General features: G+C 36.0%; 1 protein-coding gene across 4 annotated transcripts in view; it reads left to right on the top strand.

The window, feature by feature from the left end:
* Positions 1-24,364, top strand: part of LOC123544855 (serine/threonine-protein kinase MRCK alpha-like) — a 74,645-nt gene that overhangs the window by 16,558 nt on the left and 33,723 nt on the right. For all 4 annotated transcript variants that reach the window (XR_008370613.1, XM_053541295.1, XM_053541304.1 and 1 more), the window contains exons 6-24: positions 305-604; positions 2,608-2,751; positions 6,446-6,620; positions 6,842-6,924; positions 7,689-7,768; positions 8,133-8,272; positions 9,697-9,825; positions 11,027-11,249; positions 11,832-11,967; positions 15,122-15,294; positions 16,017-16,311; positions 16,804-16,928; positions 17,714-17,968; positions 19,192-19,298; positions 19,828-19,898; positions 22,010-22,340; positions 22,894-22,965; positions 23,428-23,492; positions 23,873-24,009. Coding sequence is in view for 3 of the 4 variants with exons in the window: in XM_053541295.1 (XP_053397270.1) it covers positions 305-604; positions 2,608-2,751; positions 6,446-6,620; positions 6,842-6,924; positions 7,689-7,768; positions 8,133-8,272; positions 9,697-9,825; positions 11,027-11,249; positions 11,832-11,967; positions 15,122-15,294; positions 16,017-16,311; positions 16,804-16,928; positions 17,714-17,968; positions 19,192-19,298; positions 19,828-19,898; positions 22,010-22,340; positions 22,894-22,965; positions 23,428-23,492; positions 23,873-24,009 (3,041 nt within the window). In the remaining variant the exon portion in view is untranslated. The remainder of the gene's footprint in view (positions 1-304; positions 605-2,607; positions 2,752-6,445; positions 6,621-6,841; positions 6,925-7,688; positions 7,769-8,132; positions 8,273-9,696; positions 9,826-11,026; positions 11,250-11,831; positions 11,968-15,121; positions 15,295-16,016; positions 16,312-16,803; positions 16,929-17,713; positions 17,969-19,191; positions 19,299-19,827; positions 19,899-22,009; positions 22,341-22,893; positions 22,966-23,427; positions 23,493-23,872; positions 24,010-24,364) is intronic.

Here is a 24,364-nt window from a genome sequence, read left to right on the forward strand (position 1 = left end):
TTTGTGTCAGATGATTTTAAAAAATGTCACTGTTTATATGTTGATCCATTAAAAAAAAAATTACGACTTGACTACTTTATCTGCCCTTGTTTGGTCTCATTTTCAAATATTTATTAAGAGATTGTCTGGTCAGGAAGCCTACAAATCTGCCTTCATTTGTATCATAAAATGATGATAGTCGTTGAATAGCTGCATACTGAACGTGATTTTGTTCAGTTGAAAACTAGACTGTTCTGTTACCTTATTCCTCAAATTTTTGTTTGTTTTGATTGTAAGTGAGTGAGTGTCCATTTCCTCATTTCAGTTTCTGGTCATGGACTACTACGTTGGTGGAGACCTTCTGACATTATTAAGCAAGTTTGAAGATCGAATACCAGAAGAAATGTGTAAATTCTACATAGCTGAAATGGTTTTAGCTATAAATTCATTACATGAACTTCAATATGTACATAGAGATATTAAACCAGATAATGTGCTATTAGATTTAAGTGGTCATATTGTGCTAGCAGACTTTGGTTCCTGTTTGAAGTTGTTAACAGATGGAACTGTGCAGTCCTCTGTTGCCGTAGGAACACCAGATTATATTTCACCAGAAATTTTAAGGGTAAGTAAACATTTTACAGAAATCTGTTTTCCGTAGTCAAATCCCAAAAACTTGGTACTAGTAGGACATATATTCCATTCCCACTAATAAGTAAGTTGTAAATTGCCAGGTAATGCATTAGAACAATTTTTCACAAGCCACTTCAACTTGATCTGTAGCATAGTCGTAAGGACATTCCAAATATACCGGTAATCAAATGTGGAAAGTCAGTCCCTATTATGTGCTGCTAGGTCTACAAATGGAAATACTGTTAAACAAACATCTTCATTAAACTTGGTATGTAGCATCATTATAAGGTCTTGTGTCAGTTTTGTTCAAATGGAGGCTCTTAGCCCCCTGTAGGGGCCAGTAAAGCTAAAAATAGAAATATCTTTAAATGACTTTCTGATGAAGTGCTTTATGGATCTTCATCATTTTGTCAGCAGCATCATTGTAAGGTTTTTTCCCAATCTTGTTCAAATAGGGGTGTATGGCCCCGTTTAGGGACCACTAGAGCTAAAAATAAAAATACCTTTTAATGAATTCTTCCATGAACTGATTGATAGATCTTCATCAAACTTGGTTGGTAGTTTCATTGTAATCGTTTCAGGGGGACACCAGAACTAAAAATAGAAAAATTGTAAGCAACTTCTTACAAAGTTTGTTTTAATGGTTATTCATTTTTAGGCTGTCAAGGCAAAATATAGAAAAACTTGATAAATTTGAATGAACTGCTTAAGGAAATTCAGCAAACTTGGCCAGAAACAAGGGCAGAAGGTCAAGGAGAGAGACTAGGGCACAGTTAGGCCTCTTATAATTGTGAAATAACCAAATATTGGCCTCTTATATATTTTTAGCTCACCAGGGTGAGCTATTCTGATCGTTCACCGTCCGGCGTCCATCCGTAAACTTTTACCTTAAACGACATCTCCTCATAAACCGCTAGGCCAATTTCATCTAAGCTTAACAGGAATGTTCCTTGGGTGAAGCTCTACAAAAATTATTCAAAGAATTGAATTCCATGCAGAACTCTGGTTGCCATGGCAACCGAAAGGAAAAACTTTAAAAATCTTCTTCTCAAAAACCAGAAGCCCTAGAGCTTAGATATTTGGTGTGAAGCATTGCCGAGTGGACCTCTACCAAGTTTGTTCAAATCATGACCCCGGGGTCAAAATTGACCCCGCCCCAGGGGTCACTTGATTTTACATAGGAAAATCTTAAAAAATCTTCTTCTCAGAAACCAGAAGCCCTAGAGCTTAGTTATTTGACATGTAGCATTGCCCAGTGGACCTCTACTAAAATTGTTCAAAACATGACCCCTACCCAGGGGTCACTTGATTTTACATAGATTTCTATAGGAAAATCTTCAAAAAAATTAAAAAAATAAACCAGAAGGCCTAGAGCTTAGATATTTGACATGTAGCATTGCCTAGTGGACCTCTACAAAATTTGTTTAAATCTTGAACCCCAGGGGCAAATTGACCCAGCCCCAGGGGTTACTTGATTGTACATCTATATATAGGGAAATCTTCATAAATTTGCTAAAAATAAACCAGAAGGCCTAGATCTTAGATATTTGATATGTAACATTGCCTAGTAGACTTCTACAAATTTTGTTCAAATCATGACCCCCGGGATAAAATTGGCCCCGCCCCAGGGGTTACTTGATTGTACATTGGAAAATCTTCCAAAAAATTTCTAAAAATCATCAGTTTGACATTTGAAACATGTAGCTCATATTACTCGGGTGAGCGATCCAGGGTCATCATGACCCTCTTGTTAGAAGAAAGCCCTTCATACCCCATAACCACTTTGACTTCATGGTTTCACATTACCTAAAGTACTGCTGGAATATGGCATTAAACCTGTTAGACAGACAGTCTGATATTTAAATGTTTTATGAGATACATGTATTGGTTATCCATATCAAATGGTAACCTTAACCAACAGTTTCAAACTTGTGAACTTTGTTTTTAGGGTTAAGCGATCAACACCTTACAGTAAGGATTTCTTTTTTGTTGCAGGCAATGGAGGATGGTCATGGTAAATATGGTCCCGAGTGTGACTGGTGGTCTCTAGGTGTATGTATGTATGAGATGTTGTATGGCTGTACACCTTTCTATGCTGAATCTCTTGTGGAAACATATGGGAAAATCATGAACCATGCAGTATGTTGTTCTCATTTTCATGATTTTTAGCTCGACTATTCGAAGAATAGTCTAGCTATTCTACTCACCCTGGCGTCGGCGTCGGCGTCGGCGTCGGCGTCACACCTTGGTTAAGTTTTTGCATGCAAGTACATACAGCTATCATTTAAAGGCATATAGCTTTGAAACTTATTTATTCTTTTTCTAGGTCAATTACCAACCTCACTGGGTCAAGTTCCATAACTCTAACATGTATTTTGAGCAAATTATGCCCCCTTTTGGACTTAGAAAATTCTGGTTAAAGTTTTACATGCAAGTTACTATCTCCAAAACTAATGCAGATATTGAATTGAAACTTCACATGTGTCTTCGGGGTTATAAAACTAGTTGATAGCACCAAGTCCCATAACTCTGACCTTCATTTTGGCCAAATTATGCCCCCTTTTGTACTTAGAAAATTTTGGTTAAAGTTTTGCGTGCAAGTACATACAGCTATTACTAAAAGGCATATAGATTTGAAACTTATTTTTTCTTTTTCTAGATCAATTACCTACCTCACTGGGTCAAGTCCCATAACTCTGACATGTATTTTGGCCAAATTATGCCCCCTTTTGGACTTAGAAAATTCTGGTTAAAGTTTTGCGTGCAAGTACATACAGCTATTACTAAAAGGCATATTGATTTGAAACTTATTTTTTCTTTTTCTAGATCAATTACCAACCTCACTGGGTCAAGTTCCATAACTCTAACATGTATTTTGAGCAAATTATGCCCCCTTTTGGACTTAGAAAATTCTGGTTAAAGTTTTACATGCAAGTTACTATCTCCAAAACTAATGCAGATATTGAATTGAAACTTCACATGTGTCTTTGGGGTTATAAAACTAGTTGATAGCACCAAGTCCCATAACTCTGACCTTCATTTTGGCCAAATTATGCCCCCTTTTGTACTTAGAAAATTTTGGTTAAAGTTTTGCGTGCAAGTACATACAGCTATTACTAAAAGGCATATAGATTTGAAACTTATTTTTTCTTTTTCTAGATCAATTACCTACCTCACTGGGTCAAGTCCCATAACTCTGACATGTATTTTGGCCAAATTATGCCCCCTTTTGGACTTAGAAAATTCTGGTTAAAGTTTTGCGTGCAAGTACATACAGCTATTACTAAAAGGCATATTGATTTGAAACTTATTTTTTCTTTTTCTAGATCAATTACCTACCTCACTGGGCCAAGTCCCATAACTCTGACATGTATTTTGAGCAAATTATGCCCCCTTTTGGACTTAGAAAATTCTGGTTAAAGTTTTACATGCAAGTTACTATCTCCAAAACTAATGCAGATATTAAATTGAAACTTCACATGTGTCTTCGGGGTTATAAAACTAGTTGATAGAATCAAGTCCCATAACTCTGACATGTATTTTGGGCAAATTATGCCCCCTTTTGGACTTAGAAAATCCTGGTTAAAGTTTTGCGTACAAGTACATACAGCTATTACCAAAAGGCATATAGCTTTGAAACTTATTTATTCTTTTTCTAGGTCAGTTACCAACCTCACTGGGTCAAGTTCCATAACTCTTAACATGTATTTTGAGCAAATTATGCCCCCTTTTGGACTTAGAAAATTCTGGTTAAAGTTTTACATGCAAGTTACTATCTCCAAAACTAATGCAGATATGGAATTGAAACTTCACATGTTTCTTCGGGGTTATTAAACTAGTTGATAGCATCAAGTCCCATAACTGATATGCATTTTGGTCAAATTATGTCCCGTTTCGAACTTAAAACTCTTTTGATATTTAACATTTTGGGTAATAATTTCCTGCTTCTGTGACAATATTTCGAATAGTCGAGCTTGGCTGTCTTACGGACAGCTCTTGTTGTAGGAAAAATTGCAAACTCAATGATAATGTTGGTGTAAGCTTTTGTTAATGATTTTCTTCATTTAAGTGTTCTAGTCTAGCAACATTTCTATAAGTCTTGAAAATCCAACAAAACTACAATTTTTATGCCCCCAAAGGGAGGCATGTAGTTTTTGAACCGTCTGTCAGTCTGTCAGTCTATCGGTCTGTCCGCAATTTTCGTGTCCGGTCCATATCTTTGTCATCGATGGATGGATTTTCAAATAACTTGGCATGAATGTGTACCACAGTAAGATGACATGTCGCGCGTAAGACCCAGGTCCGTAGCTCAAAGGTCAAGGTCACACTTAGACGTTAAAGGTCATTTTTCATGATAGTGCATTCGTGTCCAGTCCATATCTTTGTCATCGATGGATGGATTTTCAAATAACTTGGCATGAATGTGTACCACAGTAAGACAACATGTCGCGCGCAAGACCCAGGTCCGTAGCTCAAAGGTCAAGGTCACAGACGTTAAAGGTCATTTTTCATGATAGTGCATCCGTGTCCGGTCCATATCTTTGTCATCGATGGATGGATTTTCAAATAACTTGGTATGAATGTGTACCACAGTAAGACGACATGTCGCGCGCAAGACCCAGGTCCGTAGCTCAAAGGTCAAGGTCACACTTAGACGTTAAAGATCATATTTCATGATAGTGCATTGATGGGCGTGTCCGGTCCATATCTTTGTCATTCATGCATGGATTTTAAAATTATTGGGCATGACTGTGTACCACAGTAAGACGGCGTGTCGCACGCAAGACCCAGGTCCGTAGGTTAAAGGTCCTAAACTCTAACATCGGCCATAACTATCCATTCAAAGTGCCATCGGGGGCATGTGTCATCCTATGGAGACAGCTCTTGTTCTTAATATTCTGATTTTGGTTGGACTTTTCAAAAAATTTGAAAGAGTCTCCAGTCTACAAAAGGGATTCAAACTAGAGATGCTTTTGAGAAAAGCGCATATCTCCCACAACTGCCCCTATGAAAAATGTCTAGTTTCTCTAGATGGTTTAGACGAGTGGATCCAATTTGATGGTATGGACAAGTGGATCCAATCAGTAATTCAAGGGCCATAAATCAAAAGTGCCTGGGCGGATTGGGCTAGTTATTGAAGTTGGCTTAGATCATATGGCCAAATACATTTTGTTTAAGTTTGGTGAAGATCGGATGAGAAATGTTCGACTTACAGAGCGGACAAGTGTAAAAAGGCCTATTTTTTCGGTAATTCAAGGGCCGTTACTCGAAAATGCCTGGACCGATTTGGCTAGTTATTGAACTTGGCCGAGATCTCATGGTCAAACACATTTTGTTCAAATTTGGTGAAGATCTGATGAGAAATGTTCGACTTAGAGTGCGGACAAGAGTAAAAAGGCCGATTTTTTTCGGTAATTCAAGGGCCGTTACTCCAAAATGCGTGGACCGATTTGGCTAGTTATTGAACTTGGCCTAGGTCTCATGGTCAAACACATTTTATTCAAGTTTGGTGAAGATCGGATGAGAAATGTTGGACTTAAGAGTGCGGACAAGCTTTGTGACAGACAGACAGACTGGAGTAAATCAATATGTCTCCCACACCACTGTGTGGTGGGAGACATGATAAACCATTCAGAATTTTTTTCAACCCTGGTATTATGCAAGGAATAATGTTATTGGTATGAGTCAGTAGATGACAAAAACATGACAACCAAAAATGTGATTTTAAGCACTTGATTTGTTGTATACAGGCATGTTCATTCACTGTATGTTTGGCTTATGATGAAGTATTTTGAAAAGCTATATAATATCTGATGTTTCATTTGTTTTGCAGACAAGGTTTGAGTTTCCCACAGACATAGACGAGTCTGAAGACTGTTCTACTCTTGCCAAAGATCTGATGAAGAGTCTTATATGCTCACCTGATGCCCGGTTTGGAAAGAACGGTGTCAGGGACTTCAAGGAACATGCCTGGTTTAAAGGAATTGATTGGGAAAACATTCGAGAAAGTAAGTTATTCATTTGAAGTCTTAACCATTATGATTTAATGAGATGTATAAATCTTTCTCTTTTAAAATTTGTATTTTAAATTATACAATAAAGATGTAATAAACTTGAGTTAGTGGTTCAGATTGCCTTTTGCTAGGTTACCTTAAATGTAGATTTGCCATTGCTTCACAGTGTTTTGTAACAAAACAGAATGATTTGTTTATTGTGTTTGTCATTTCAGTGACAGCCCCATTCATACCAGAAGTAAGCAGTCCCACAGATACTTCAAATTTTGATGTGGATGATTCGGACTTTAAACATACAGTAAGTTTTACTACACCCCTTTTCTGAAAGTTGTCCGTAGAAAAAGTTTTCAGACTTTGAGGAGTTCCTAATGTTTTAAGCAAAAATGTCAGTAAAGTGTGTGTAAGCATTTCAACCATCTGTCTGCTATGTTAATATGTCAGTAGGTATGTCCAGTACTTGTAAATTGACCTGTTTGTCTTGCAGTAGGTTAGAAAATAGTGCTGCAAATTCTCTTTCAGAATTGTTATATTGTTGAATGGAGAAATTAGAAACCTTTTAGAACAACTTACGTTCTGCATATTTGTCACATGTAGAGCGTGCAGCAAGGTTTTCCTGTAGTAAGGTGGGATAAAGCAGTTAATGAAAAAACATTTTTAGCTATATCTAAGCCTGCCGCAATAGCTCAAACAGACAGCATACATCTATAAACTGTAGGTGTTGTATACTATATTCAATCCCCGGACAAGGTAATATGTCCTGTGTCATTTTGGTAAAAGTTTGGTATGAAATGATACATCCTCCACCTCTGGTTCTTGAGGCGTAGTTGACATTCAGTTGTACAGAACAGGTTAACACAGGTACAGAATCCAGAAACACTAGTTAGATGAACCGCCTGTCCTTATATAACCGATATGTTAGAGAACATGGTCCCCCCCACCCTTAGCCCCTCGAGAAAGAAAACAAAAATCTCTATAAAGTGATATGTAGACAGTAGTCTTGACAGGTACAGGGATAAGGGACATTGTTTCAGTCATTCATTGCTTTGTTTTTCCCCCTTTCAGGACACAGTTCCACCATCCTCTCATGGTACCTTTAAAGGTCACCATTTACCATTTGTAGGATTTACATTCACAAAAAACTGGTAAGTTGATACAGTTCTTTGATTTGAAATGATAAATAGTAAATTGTTTAAAAAAATGAAGTTGTATTTGAATGTGTTGCAGTGCACAGGATTTTCACTTGAATTTTAAATATGATAAAATACCCTGGGCTATAATTCTCTTCAGGTTGCAATGTCATAAATCAGAAATCTGAGAGCAGTGATATGTTACATCTGATTTGTAATTACTTGGTACAAATTTTGTTATACTTTATATGGCAAGGCTGCATTCTTAGACTAGCTTCAAAACTCATTTTCATAGTCTAGAAATAACAAAAGCTAGAAGTAGGAAAAGCAAGTTTGTCTAATGGTCTTTGTTTTTAACATGATATTTTTGTGTTTTCAGTCAATTATCCGACACTGCATGTTTACGAGACAGTGTAAGTGTGGATCCTAGTCATCTAGAGTCTATGGTAGCAGATGCTTTTGAAAGAAGAATATCAAGTCTGGAGAAAGAAAATAAAGAACTGCAGAGAAAACTACAGGGTAACATATAAGGCATAAAAAAATAAATTGTTCGTTTCCGGTATCCCGACCTACCCTAAATTTTTGGCTGACCCTAAATGTTTTTATTGCCTTGGAGAAATTTTTTTTCAACTTTTTGACAAAAAGTTGCAAAACTGCACCTTTTCTGCTTTAAACATGGTCAGTGATGTTAGAAATCAACTTACTGATGCTCTAAAGGTATAACCCCCTTATTTGTATTCATTTTTTGACACAAAAATAATTTCCGAAAAGTCCCACTTAATAAAAAACATTTCAAAAAAAAAAAAAAAAATTCGTACCTACCTACCTTAATTATTTTGAGCATGTTGCCGGAAACAAAGAATTTTTTTTTAGGCCTAACACATTGAATTTCTAAGTAAGAGTGTATAGTAAATGTTTTGTCCTTAATTAAAGTAGCAAACTGAAAAATGGAGATGGATGTGGTTATGGAAGGTTATATAATAAATATAAATACATGAGATTCGAAACAAACAAAAAAAGTCCAGATGTGTTCCTTAGCCATATACAGATGATGCATCCCAGTTGACATAAATCTTGTTACCCTGAAGGTAGAGTATTCCAGAGGACTAAACAATTGCAGTTGTATGTGGAAAGTCTGCATTTTATCCCAAGTTACCCATACATAGTGATATGATGTTGGAATATATGGCTGTTTCAACAGCTGTCACTAGTTGATCATTTAATTTGGATATAAAGTTCAAAGGACTGTTTAAAAGTATGATTGAAGGCCTTTGGCTTCCACACACTTTAAAACAGTACCTTGTATTTAATATCCAGATTATAATGGTAACAACTTAAGTGCAATTTATATTAATTTCTTTATATAAATAAATACTTGGCATCTGGGTCAAGTAGAATACAAAACCACGATTCTAGAGGTTACATAATTAGTTCTTGGGCAATGCCTATATTTATCTTAATAAGTTTTCTGTTCTCGACATTCCTTTATATGGGAAAGTTGTGAGCTACTTCATATATGATAATAGGGCAATCAGTGGTACCTTCAGATGATGGAATGAAAAGAAAACTGAATTGATTGTGTGGAAACATTAAATGAGCCGTGCCATGAGAAAACCAACATAGTGGGTTTGCGACCAGCATGGATCCAGACCAGCCTGCGCATCCGCGCAGTCTGGTCAGGCTCCATGCTGTTCGTTTTTAAAGCCTATTGGAACTGGAGAAACTGTTAGCGAACAGCATGGATCCTGACCAGACGTCGCGGATGCGCAGGCTGGTCTGGATCCATGCTGGTCGCAAAGCCACTATGTTGGTTTTCCCATGGCACGGCTCAAATTTCCTTTATGGATTTATCAGTACCATTTAATTATACAGTGGTCACATTCTACCAGTGAACAGTAGTGATTTATCATCCATATATAAAACATTTTGTATAATGATTACAGAGGCAACAGCCACAATACAGAAGTTAAACAGCGACAATGCCTCCGGAGCGTCTGCTGCTGTTGGTGCTGCTGAAGCAGAGTCTAGACAACTTAAGGAGGAAGTCGCTATTCTTCATAAAGTTGTCGCAGGTAATCTACACTATACACTTCTAAATAAAAAAGGAATTTTTAGCTCAACTGAGCACGAAGTTCTCATGGTGAGGTATTGTGATCACGCTATGTCCATCGTCTGTGCATGCGTCCATCGTCTGTCCGAAGTTCTTGACACGCCTAGCTCAAAAAGTGTAACATATAAATTGAACCTTGAATGAGTCTTAATCATGATATGAACTTGTGCACCTTCTATTTTTCATCTGGGTCCGCCCCCTATTTCTGGAGTTACGGCCCCTGAAATAGACAAAAATGCACATTTTCAGCTTGTGACGCGCCTTACTCAGAAAGTATTACATATAAATTGATGAAACCTTGCAGGAGCTTTTATCATGACAGGAACTTGCGCATCTTCTATTTTTCGTCTGGCTCTGTCTCTTATTTCCAGAGTTATGACCCCTGAAATAGTCATTAATGCACATTTTCACCTTGTGACACGCCTAGCTCAAAAAGTATTTGATATAGATTCATGAAACCTTGAATCATGATATGAACTTGCACACCTATTTTTCATCTGGGTTCGCCCCCTATTTCTGGAGTTAAGGCCCCTGAAAATAGTCAAAAGTGCACATTTTCACATTTTGATGTGCCTAGCTCAAAAAAAATATATAAATGGATGATAACTTGCATGAGTCTTTATCATGCTATAAACTTGCACACCTCTTTGGCTGGCTCCATCCCATATTTTTAAAGTTATGGCCCCTGAAATAGTAAAAAAATGCACATTTTCACCTAATTATGTGCCTAGCTCAAAAAGTATTTAGTTTATACAGAATTTATTTAATGTAAATTCATGAAACTTTGCTAGAGTCTATATCATAATGTGACTTTGCACACTTGGCGTTCTTCTTGAGAATCTTAGCGCTTATTACAGAGATATGGCCCTTGAAATAGCCAGAATTGTGGATTTTTTTTTTGTGATGCTCATAGCTCAAAAAGTATATGGTCTAGAATAATGACTCTTTTTCATACAATGTTTGTTGAGGCTATACCCCATTAAGACTGCAAACATTTGAATTATTTCCCCTTATTTGTAAAAAAATCTAACAGTGGGGGACACACCCTGTGTCCTACAGACACATTCTAGTTTAAGATTCACCTTAAAGTAATGTTGTAGAATAAGACCGTAAGAATACCAATGAAAAACTTAATTTTGCTACATGTTTTGTGAAAATTTCAGATTCTCAGTCGGAAATAAGTATAGCAGAACAAGACCTTAGGAAAGCCAGAGAAGCAAAACAAGATATAGAACGTAAAATGAAGCTGATCGATGAAGAAAAGACAACATTAGAACGGGAAATTCAGGATCTGAGGGATAAATACAAACAACAAGCTCGAGAATTAAAAGATGCAGTTGCCAAACAGAAAATAGCCATTGAACAATACACTGACTCAAATGATTTGTAAGTATTTAATAATGTACACCTTGCTTAAATTTCATTCAGGTCTTGTAACAAATTGTTATTAGAAAGATTTCGTATTCCTATATTAGTGGTTGTGAAATATACTGCGTAATCAGTAATGTTGTGGGGGACTGATATATTTGTGGATATCATTATTCCATCAATCCATGAAAATAAATGCCATTGAACAAACAGAAGGCCCATATGAAATCAAGGAATTAATACTATCCCATGAAGTAGGACTTTTGGCAACAGCCAGTCTGAGCCAGACCACGAAATTTATGTCAATTAAGTTGAATCACTGTATGTGATGTAGTGTACGGCAATTTAAACGCAACAGTTAAAAGTAAATCAGTTGATATAATGAATAATAGTGATGAATTTAGGTTCTTGATAGTTTATTTAGGTTTCTGTGTGTTTCCAATGCTGATACATCAACATACTTCTGAAGCATTTCTGATTTAAAATCTATATTTAGTAGATGAATGCAGTATAGATTTATTAATTACATGTTGTGCTAAATATTAGTTTGAGATATATAGGAGGCATTGTCACTGTTTAACTTGTGTATATTTTATACAGGCTTCTAAAGTCCCAGTCCAAGGTGAAAGAATTAACAAGAGATCTGAGAAATCAAACTGAAGAAACAGATGAATATAAGAGAAAGATGGACAGTCTGAAAAATGAGAGAAGAAGAATGGAGAAAAATATTACTGAGGTATAATCAGTATTGCTACATCATTAACTCGAGGGCTAATTGTCTTAATTATATCTCCCACCACACAGTGGTGTGGGAGACATATTGATTTACTCCAGACTGTGTGTGTGTGTCTGTCTGTCTGTCTGTCACAAAGCTTGTCCGCACTCTAAGTTGAACATTTCTCACACGATCTTCACCAAACCTGAACAAAATGTGTCTGACCATAAGACCTCGGTCAAGTTCGATAAGTAGCCAAATCGGTCCAGGCACTTTGGAATTATGGCCCTTGAATTACCGAAAAATCCTCATTTCACATGCACTTTCGTACAGGCAAAACGTACCCTATACTACTAATTAGTAGTATATGGTGCGTTTTGCCTGCACGAAAACACATGCGAAATTAGAAGTATAGGGTACGTTTTGGGTGCACGAAAGCGCATGCGCAAGGTGATTAGGCAGTTGTGGGAGACATGCGCTTTTCTCAAAAGCATCTCTAGTTTTCTTACTTATTCCAAAATGGAAAGTAAGATATTTCTGACTAACCTGCCCCTCAAAAAGTAAAAATGATCATTTTTTCACAGGTAAAAGAATGTTTCAGAGACTTAATTTTATTTGTTTTTTCATTTTTTTTCACCTTTTCTGGTTGATTATAAATTAATGTTACATTAAGCACATACAAATAATACTTATATTAAATATTTTCATATTTTGAAAATTTTCCCAGTTATGAAAGTGATATGTCCTCAGAATCATTAGGGAAGAAAGCTGTGTCTGTTAGAATAATCAGAAAAATCAGTTATATAGTAATTTAACATTAAGTTTGTTTCCATCACCTTAGGGAGTGCAATAGCCACTAATAAAGCTGATTATTTTCTATTGCCTTTGATAAAATTCTTTGCAAATTACACAGTTCAGAGCAGCCTCCTTAGAACAAATACACATGTTCCCAGTCATGTTCTCTCTGTGGAAGCTGTACTGTGAAGTGTGAACTTGGTATGGTGTGAAAACTTACAGGCTATTAGCTTTATATCGGAAAATATGCACAAGTTCTGCAGTGGAAATATTGTATGACTTTAGGAGCGTAATATTCTTCCGCTATAGAAAGAGTGTATATTTCCCTGTGCAAGGATTATAACCTTTTTAGCTCACCTGTCACGTAGTGACAAGGTGAGCTTTTGTGATCACCCTTCGTCCGTCGTCAGTCCGTCCGTCAACAATTTCTTGTCTGCACGATAGAGGATTCATTTATGATTTTATTTTAACTAAACTTGCACACAACTTGTATCACCATAAGATCTCGGTTCCTTTCTTGAACTGGCCAGATCCCATTATGGGTTCCAGAGTTATGGCCCCTGAAAGGGTCAAAATTAGCTGTTTTGACCTTGTCTGCACAATAGCAGCTTCAATTATGATTTGAATTTAATCAAACTTGCACAAAACTTGTGTCACCATAAGATCTCGATTCCTTTCTTGAACTGGCCAGATCCCGTTATGGGTTCCAGAGTTATGGCCCCTGAAAGTGCCAAAATTAGCTATTTTGACCTTGTCTGCACAATAGCAGCTTCATTTATGATTTGATTTTAACCAAACTTGTACACAACTTGTATCACCACAAGATCTTGATTCCTTTCTTGAACTGGCCAGATTCCTTCATGGGTTCCAGAGTTAAGGCCCCTTAAAGGTCCAAAATTTGCTATTTTGGCTTTTGCAGCCATATAGAGAGACTTCATTTATGGTTTGATTTGATACAAACTTCCAAATTATCTTCAACAACAATAAATCTTGGATTCCATGATGAATCTGTCAGATCCAATCATAGGTTCCAGAGTTATTTCATATCTGATTACCTCCCCTGATTGTAATCAAAATGGATTTATATCAGTAAGTACTTATAGGACTTACTTGAAATTTCATCATTGTCATTAGTTGGACTGAGACAATCAGGGTAGATAATTATGGACTGATTTTATGTCAAATTACCTCCCTTTATTTCAAAGTAAAATGGGTATATCTCCGTAACTAATGAAGATACTGATCTGAAATTTCATTCATGTCAACAGATGGACTTGGACAATCAGTGAAGATACATATTGACTGAATTTATGATAAATTACCTCCCTTTATTTTTTATCTAAATGAATACACCTTAGCAGCTTCTAATGAAATTGGTTTTTAACATTATTTATGTCTTCTTTCATATTAGATTGGCCCTGAATAGGTCAAAAGCGACTGTTATAAGAAAATGTTTATCCTGATGATATTTAATGTGTATGCCTTGTGCTCTATGTCAAAACACGATCATATCATTTTGAGCAATGGTACTCCGGTGAGCGATACAGGGCCATCATGGCCCTCTTGTTATTACATACGTATCTGCACAAACAAATGTAATGGAAATATTATGAATTTGTTAAATAGCCTGAATAAGACTGACCATAATTAAAAAAATTATTGCAATGACACACATATTATGATGTGCACCTGATAAGAAATTCAGGCGACAGTATACAGTCTAACCTGTCTTAAGCAGCCAGCCAAGGGAAGCAGACAATTTGGCCGCTTAAACCAGGTGACCGCTGATCGGAGGTGCAGCCAGTATATGTATTTTTCAGACTTCTGACCAGTTTAGCCTTTAGGCCCATTTCTTTTTGGGTTTTCCATTATTATTTTACCAGGATACAATGATGTGCATTTGCCTTCGCAATACGAATGGTCTTCTTAGCAATCTAAAACTCAGGCGTGTTTTTTTTTACTACAAAAATTGTTACAGACAATTTTCCAACTTCAAAACAAGTTTGTTTACAATTTTTGCCATTTTGGTAAGGGAAGCTACTCTCCGCGCTTATTGTCTACGCTAAATCTAAGATTGCCGTTACGTTCTGTAAAAGCCAGAGTGGTTTATATTTTTTTTCAAACACAATTAATTTCGTATAAATTGGCCGGGAGGCAATTTTGGTGGCCGCTGGCCGCGGACAGCAGGTGGCCGCTGAATAAAGTGATAAAATAGAGGAAAATCCGTCGGGGGCGTCATAAAATGGCCGCTGAACGGAGGTGACCGCTGATTGGAGGTGACCGTTAGTACAGGTAAGACTGAAAAAATATGGACGTTTCTGGAACCATTGTAACTGAATAGAAACCAGTATGTAATAATAAGTGTTTTTCTTTTTCTCAGCTTCATTCACAGATAGAAGAATTCAGAGCTGACGCAAACAGAGAGAGAAAATTGCGCGAGAGAGCGGAGGAGTATAGTCAGGAAATAGAAATGGAAATTGAAACTCTGAAGAAAAAACATGCAGACAGAGTTCCAAATACAGCTAATCTAGAATTGTCCCAAGAAATATCCAGGTAATTTCTTCCATGTTTTGAAAGCCTTTGCTCTCCGAAAATGTTCCTTTCCTGTTTTATCCGCTTAGCTCAGCAGGTAGAGCCTTGGTCTACGGATCATGGGGTCTTGAGTTCCATCCCTGGGCAGGACGTATGTTCTCCGTAAACAACATTGTGTCTGAAATCATTAGACCTCCACCTCTGATTCATGTGGGGAACTTGGCAGTTACTTGCGGAGAACAGGTTTGTACTGGTTCAGAATTCAAGAACACTGTTTAGGTTAGCTGCCCGCCGTTACATGACTGAAATACTGTTGAAAAACGGCGTTAAACCAAAAACAAACAAATAAACAAACAATTTTCCTGTTTTATCGGTCATTCCATAAATCTTCCCTGTTTTAATTGAATACATTTTCTACCTCTGGTTACTGTAGCATGATGATGCGCTACATTGAAGGTATTGTAAATACTTTTTAAACAGTTTTTTTGTCTGTATACAAGAAGATGTATTTGCTCCAGGAAAGATGATACTGCCTCTTTGTAGCAGTGGCTTCCAATTAACACCTTCAGTAATATGGAAAAAAAGTTAAAGAGCACATGTTGTTCATATGAAAATGGAGGCTGATATTTACAGAGACCACTAGCAAATGGAATAGCATCTTGTGACTGATCTGATGCTTAAGGTTTGTTTTGTACAGGTCGTGACTGTCTGATGTATTTGAAATATTGTCTTCTGTTTTTCAGGTTAAAGTCAGAGATAGATAGAAAAGATCTAGAAAGGGAAGAAACTTTATCTAGATTGATGTCTAAACATCAAAATGAATTTAGTGATTTAAAATACCAAATGCAAGAACTAGAAATGAGTAAAAAGGATTTACAAAATGAAATAAACTTGTTAAAAGTGAGACAGAATGAGGAAGAGTCTATAGATGAATTAAGAACTAGTCTTTCACAGTTAAGAAGTAGGTTGGAACAAGAGGAAAGAAGAAATATAAGTGTACTTGAAGAAAATGACAGACTTAAAGAAGATCTGCATATAGTAAGTACTGTCATATTTACATACATGTATATTTACTGTGTTGTAAAAAAGATGTAAGATAAAAATTGAATTTTATTTCAAAAAGACTGTAACTTGTGAAAAAGAATTCTCAAAGTTGCATGGTTTAGGAACTTTGTGCTATTTAGTTGATGATAAGGGAATAAGTTCTTTTACCAATGTCTAATTTGTCTACAAGAATCCTCTTTCCATTTTTGCCCTTATTTAAGATAAGTAGATCATAATTGGTAACATTGTTACGTTATGTATACAAAATTTTGTATTTTCTGATACTGATGTAATACAGACCTTGAATCTAGCTGTAAAGATAACTTAGTGTAGAGGAGTTAAACAATACAACTAGCCAAAAAAACACTGCTGTAGCTGACATATTGATTTGTACAAGATGATATCCTAATATTAGATTATTTCACTTACTGGTTCATCAGAGCATGTTTTTAGAAGTTGAACATGTAGCACATGCTGTTATTTCAGGATCGTACAACTCTTGAGAGTGTGAAGAGAGAGAAGAACCAATTGGAGTCAGAAATGAGAGAGATATATGATAAACGCGAGTCTGTGGCACAGTGGGAGGCACAGATATCAGAAATCATCAAATGGTCAGTATCCCATTACAAAAATAGTTCATTGAATATTTGAACCCCTTGACTGTCCATGGGCATTACATGATCTATATTAATCATGAGTGCATGTTTTCAAAGATCAGGATCACGCAGACTGTTAGTACACCTGTGACCCTCAAACCTTGTAGGAACATTGCCAGTGGGCAGTAGATGAAGCCCTTTGATTTTTAGGTGGGTGGGCAGGTCAAAGACAAGCAGACTGTTTGGGCATTGAATGACGGCTACTGATTTAAAGGACAGTAGGTCTAAGGTTAAGATTACAATGACAGTTGATTAAAACAGAACATTTACCAGGGGACCTCTTGATTTTGAGGTTTCTCGATCAAAGGTCATGGTCACTGTCATGCAAAGTTATCAGATAGAGGTATGGTGTGGGGGTTCTAATCGTCTATCCATATTCTTTGGCCTTTTGATTCTCAAACATGATAGGCACATTGCTCTGCACAATAGTGCTCTTGTTTGTATTTAGAACCTGCACGACTCATGGCAGATTGCAGATTATGATATTAAACATAAATTTGTAATATGCACATTCTTGTTTGATCAATAATACATTTAAATTGCATTAAATTTATCACATTACATTAGCTTTTACTCCATACACAGGTGTGCTTCATGTAAGTGAGAAGCTGTTTACTTATTGAGACTGTATTAAAACACTCCTGTCTTGTGTGACTTTTTTTCAACATTCTTGCTCGAGGTCACATTAATTTTGACAATCTTGACAGTAGAATAAGTTAATGATGAAATGATTATTTTAGGGTGAGTGATGAGAAAGATGCTCGAGGTTACCTACAAGCTCTCGCTGGCAAGATGACAGAGGAACTTGAAAACCTGAAAGTGATGGGTGTATCTGAGGACTCTGGTCGACAGCGCTGGAGGAACCGACGCTCACAGAGACTTGATAAGATGGAGCTCCTCAATCTGCAGTCCAGTCTGAACAGTGAGATTCAAGCCAAGGCCAAGATAACTGAGGAGCTGAACAAAGTCAAAGAACAATTAGCAGTTATTGAAAGGTATTCTCATAGTTAGATGAAGTGTTTCTCTAACTAGAAATAATTTAAGCTGTTTACAAATTTTTAGACCATTTGTTTTACACTTACATAAGTAGATATATGTATAGAAAACTAATAAGGATAAAGCCAGTTGTAAATTTATTTAGATAATAATGCAGAATGAAAATACAGGAATAAGGTTAAAATAATAAATAATAAGTGTCTTTGGATAATAAAGTTGCATGTTATTGTACCCCACCCCGACAACAAAGTTGTAAGGGGGTGTATACTGGTTTCAGGTTGTCTGTCTGTCTGTCCGTCCGTCCGTCTGTCCGTCCGTAGACACAATCTTGTGCGCACCAACTCTCCTCATCCCCTTGACACAATTTAATGAAACTTCACAAAAGTGATCAGTAACAACAGTAGTTATGCATGATGCATGTTAGGTTCTTTCAGAATTTTTTTTGCAGAGTTACGGGACTTTTGTTTTTTGTTACTATACTATATACATACAGTCTGCATAATTATGCAGTGTTGTGCGCGCATAATCTCCACAACCTATGCACACAATTTAATGAAACTTAACACAAGTGATCAGTAGTTACCCAAGTTGTGCATGGTGCATATTAGGTTCTTTCAGAAAAAAATTCTGCACAGTTATGGGACCTAGTTTTTTGTTAATATACTATATACATATGTCTGCATATGCAATCTTGTGCGCGCCTAATCTCCCAAACCCTTGCACACAATTTAATGAAACTTACCAACCCTATTTGTGCATGGTGCATGTTACGTTCTTTTAGATAAATATTCTGCAGAGTTATGGGACTTTGTTTTTTGTTACTATACTATATACATGGTGTCTTTGTACATACAGTCCACATAATTATGCAATCTTGTGTGCATCAAATCACAATGTACTGTGTCAGTGCATGTGGGGGGTACATTCATCACCTTCTGTGATAGCTCTAGTTAAGTTTGTATCATAGCTACACAGTGCAAGAGAACTTTTAAGTTGACTTTTTGGGAATAAGGAGGGCTTTTTTACTAGATCTTTTGAATGAGTAACTTCTATCAAATTTTTTTGATATTGAACAATTTAGATGTTCATATCTCACTACTTAATAGTGTTTTTTAATGTATCAGATACTGAAACATGTTTTATCATAAATACATGCATGGATATTTATTTAAATTCTCATGTAATGTCAATAACTCATTCTATGCAATAAATGTGTTTTTAGCAAATACATGGAAGCTACAGAAGCAAATTCAGAAATGGCACGAGAAACTGATGCCCTCCGTAAGCAAGTGAAGAAAATGGAGAGTGATACACAGAAAAGTTTAACTTGTAAGTATCAGTGATATTTTCAGTGATATTTTCACAGTTTAATAGAAGATGTCCCTGTCAGATAGTTGTACCAAACATTTAGCTAATTCACCCTCAGAAAGAAAGTATATTGGTGCTATATTGGAGTCACCTATTTATCTGTCCTTCCATCCGTATTTGTTTGCTCAATATCTTTTTAACCGCTGGGAAGATTATCATCAAACTTGCATCAGTTACTTACCTTATTAAGGCGACTTGTAGACCGCCAAACCCAGATCATTTCATCCAAGGTCAAGGTCGCACTGAGGTCAAGAGTAAAACAGCTTAACTTTGTGTCTGCTCATTATCTTGTAAACTGCTTTGAACATTTTCATAAAGCTAGCATAAAATATTTACCTCATCGAAAAAACATGCAGAGTGCTTAACTTGTGGGCATTCTATCCAAGGGCATGGTCACACTTGGAGGTCAAAGGTCGTGTAGCTTTACTTTGTGCCTATTCCATGTCTTCTAAAGCACTTGGATGATGTTGTTTTTTTTTGTTTTTTTCAGGGGAGAAAGAGCAACAAGACTCCAACTCTTTAATAGATTATTTTAAAGGCCAGTTTTCTATTCTAAATGATGTAAGTATTTCTTGTTATTCTTTTTGTGCATCTCATGACATGTACAGTATGTGAAATTAACATGTTGTCAGCTACTTTTTGATAGCAAAATATAGTTCTCAATCTAGACAGTCTAAAAAATATGAAGCAGTTCTCTTTTACATATTATATTATGTTGTTTAGCATTATGGAAGAGGTCAAGTGTTCACTCTGTTTATTATTTCACAATACAACTTTATAAAATCTATGTGACTGATGGAAATATGCAAAAGATTATGTGATCATGTGATCAGGAAAGAACAGGTTTTCTGTATTTCAAGTTTTCCATTCTGTCAAATAGAATTCTGGAAAGACCTCATTAGATGACTTATATTGATTAGTTTTGAAAATCTATTCTGGAAGGGGGAAAAAAAATATTTAGAATAAACATTTTTAAGAATGTCCACAAACTGATTCAAACAGATATGTTAAGAATATAATTATCTAAGTTGTGATGATATTTTTGAATGGTGTCTGATGAATAAGTTTTTATTTCAGCTTATATATTCGGTAATAATTTGTCCATTTTTGTTTTGGTTGAAGGAACCTTGAGTGAAATCAGAGCATGTGTTTTGCAAATACCTCATCTTTGTTTGCATGAATGGATACTGTTACAATATCTAAAAGGATTAGAAAAATTGAAATAAAAGTAATGCTGTCAGTGATATTTGATGAAATTCACTCTGTGTATATAACATGGAAAGATAGGGATCTTTTCCCTCTAAACTGGTTGGTTTATGCCTAGTTTATTCCAGAAAAAATAGCCTTTATTACCAGTATAATAAGAGTAAGTTCTGAAAGAGGTATTTGGAAAATAGACAGGCTCAGCAAACTTGACAAAACCTAAATTAGTAGTTTTAGGATTGCCTTGTAAACTAAGTTGATTAAAAACTTGCAAGGTGTAATACCATTAGATCATAATATAGGAAGTACTGTCACGTTTGTTGAGGTAAAATACAGTTGAAAATTGTTACTATACAAACCTTATGTATGAATATATAGGCAGTAATATTGCAGGCAAATATTCAGCAGGATCTATGAAATACAGTATAGCATCCCCCCTTTGTATTGAAAATACATTTTTGATAACCTATCCGTCTACTCATGTTAATAAAAATATTTATAAATAACATTTCTATCATATCACTGGATTTATCCCCATTGTTACATTGGGATTATACTATTCCTTGTTCCATGTGTAAATGTATAGTAATAGTTTTCTCCCTTAGATAGTCAGAATTTTAATAATTGTTACTGTTTGAATGTTTCAGCTCTGAGCTGTTTACTGTTATGCCATTTCTTTTGTATGCTAGTTAAAGTTTGTTAAAGCGTTATTGACTGGCCAGTTACTGTAAAAGACTAAGTTACAGAGAAGTTGGCAAATGGCACTTGGCTTGCCTGACTTTAGCATAATGTTGAGACAAAGTTATTGATTACACATGTGCCTGTTATTTTGATTGCCATTTGAGCCTCACCATGAGAAAACCAACATAGTGCATTTGCGATCAGCATGGTTCCGCGCAGTCTGGTCAGGATCCATGCAGTTCGCTTTCAAAGCCTGTTGCAATTAGAGAAACTGTTAGCGAACAGTATGGATCCTGACCTGACTGCGCGGATGCGCAGGCTGGTTTCGATCCATGTTGGTCGCAAATGCACTATGTTGGTTTCTCATGGTGCGGCTCATTTTAGTTTTGTGTAACGAAGATCATTCATATGAAGCATTAATACATTGAGAAATTGTAGAATTCTTTTGTGCTTCTAAGTTTGTTTTGAATATGTCACAATACAGAATGAGCTGATAGGCAGCATGTTTTAACTTTGTGCTGCAAACAGATTTTTCTAGTTTTCCATTGACAGTGTGTGTAGTATAGTATTAATGTAACCATGAAAATACAGTATACACCAGTTTTAGTCATTAAAAGAAAATTATACTTTGAGAATGTTTGGTTGTGTTAAAATCAGAGAAGTTTAGCATAGTTAAGGTTTTGCAACATGATGAAGCTTGAAGGAATTTGAAACATTCTAATTACTGTTTGTCATAGATTTAATGATATGTGAATACTAATTTTGATGTATTCTGTTTCTAATTATAGTCGTCCAATGAGAGCATGGCAGACGATGATAGTGAGGATGCTTTGTCTCGGACGGATTCGCACACAGACTCACGGACAGATCTGCGGTTGCAGGATACCACTGAAACCATGGTGCTAGCAAGCTCTTTAAACACATCAAAACATAGTGTTTCCTCAGAAACTGAGCTGGAGCCATGGCGGTCACCTTTTACAGGAACTCCGCCAACAACTCCAAAGTCGCAGTCACAGAAAATCCATAAGTTCTTGTATAAAAGTTTCAACATACCGTACAAGTGTAACTATTGTACATCGTTGTTGATAGGTGTGCATAGACAGGGCATTACTTGTGCAGGTTAGTGGCTTATTTTCTTGTATTGGTATGTAAGGGTTTGTTAATCAATTGAAACTTAACTATCTAAAGATTGCAAGTTCAGTCAGTCCCTGTTGAAGGCAAAATGTCTTTATTCATGATACAAAAGAAGACAATCTGAAAAAAGTTTATCTGGCAATCCAGATTCATGTCAGAATGTTTTCTTTTTCTTGCCAAGAAAAAGTTAAATGGAGTCCTTTGTAGGTTGAATGAATTCAATGATCACCATTTGCTAACTGTGAAAAAATGGTGACAAACAATAATCAAGCAGTTAAAATCACAATTAGCTTAAATAACAAAACTGACACTTTGATAAAAGAAAATCAGCCATCAAATTTCCATTTAAGCTTTTTGGATACTGATAGGAAAAAGGAAACAGTTGTTTAGAAAAATATCCATGAATTTGAGTTATGGTAGCAAACAAAAAATTTAATACTTGTATCTGATCAGATGTATTGACTTCCTATAAGGTACACATTTAAGGAAATTGTAGAGAAAAATTTATATGATCACAATGATAATGCTGATATTACAGATTGTGCGTATACCTGTCATGTACACTGCAGTGATAAAGCTCCAGCTGTATGTCCAGTCCCTTCTGATCAAAGTAAGTTCTTCATTATATCTTCCAGACTTTGTTTAGCAGTATTTATTGTAGTCTATTAGAACTTAACCCTTACCCTGTTACATTTCTGTAATGAACTTGTCCATCTTTTTTTGGACAAGACTGTTAACTGTTAAAAGGGGTGCTTACCAAAAATATACTTTCTGAATAGCGAACAGTGCAGATCATGATCTAAACTGGTTGCAAAGGCAGGATCACTATAGTCGTGTTCAGCATGATATGGGTTAAGCTTAAGCATATATCAGTTGAAGTGCTGCAAGCACGATCCATGACTAAACCTCTCCGGTTTTCAAATAAAAGATTACAAATTACATGCAAACCATGCTTAGTCTACATTGATTATTACAATATAATTGCTTGCTTAGATTAAGTTGCCCTAATTTCTCTTGTCAGTACTTATGTTGAAAGATGTCTTACTCTACGCAATGCTTTTATTTTCTTCAGCTAAACGCCCTATGGGTATAGATGTGAACAAAGGCATAGGAACGGCATATGAGGGTTATGTCAGAGTAAGTAATTACCTACAGTTATTCATTTAAAAAAATGTGTTGGTTTACACAGAACCCAAAAAAGAAATGGATTCATTAATATTAGTGGTGTCTAATTTTTATTGATAAGACTTTTTCCTACAAAATAAAAACTAGGTGATCGAGCAAAATTTCCATTATTTTATCTTTAAAATTTGAAATTAACATATTCATGTCTTCAACTAGTCTTATTTTCTTCTAAAGTTTTATACCCAAAATCGATTTTACAGGACAAATATTTCTTAAATTTTCTTGACACATGTCACAGATATTGAACTTACAACCAATCCAATAGTCTCCTATTGCAGAATCATACATGTGTCTTATATTTCAATATTTAATGTAAATTCTGTTTATTCCAGGTACCTCGTCTAGGTGGGATAAAGAAAGGCTGGGCTCGTCTATTTGTTGTTGTCTGTGATTTCAAATTGTTTTTATTTGATATACCCCCTGATAGGGGTACACCTAGTCCTGTAGTCCAGCAAGTTTTAGATATGAGGTATGTATTACTCTGTATGTCAACCTATTTTCATACTCTGACTGTTCTTGTGCCTTGTTAATATGTTTTGGATTTAAGTCAGGAAGAACCTCTTAGTAGTATTTTACAGTTTATACCTTACTTTCGACCCACCCGCTTAGCTCAGTAGGTAGAGCGTCGGTCTGTGGATTGCAGGGTCGTGAGTTCGATCCTCGGGCTGGGCGTACGTTCTCCGTGCCTATTTGATAAACGACATTGTGTCTGAAACCATTAGTCCTCCACCTCTGATTCACATGGGGAAGTTGGCAGTTACTTGCGGAAAACAGGGTTGTACTGGTACAGAATCCAGGAACACTGGATAGGTTGACTGCCCGCC

This window comes from Mercenaria mercenaria, chromosome 1, assembly GCF_021730395.1.
Source record: "Mercenaria mercenaria strain notata chromosome 1, MADL_Memer_1, whole genome shotgun sequence".
Classification (NCBI taxonomy): domain Eukaryota; kingdom Metazoa; phylum Mollusca; class Bivalvia; order Venerida; family Veneridae; genus Mercenaria; species Mercenaria mercenaria.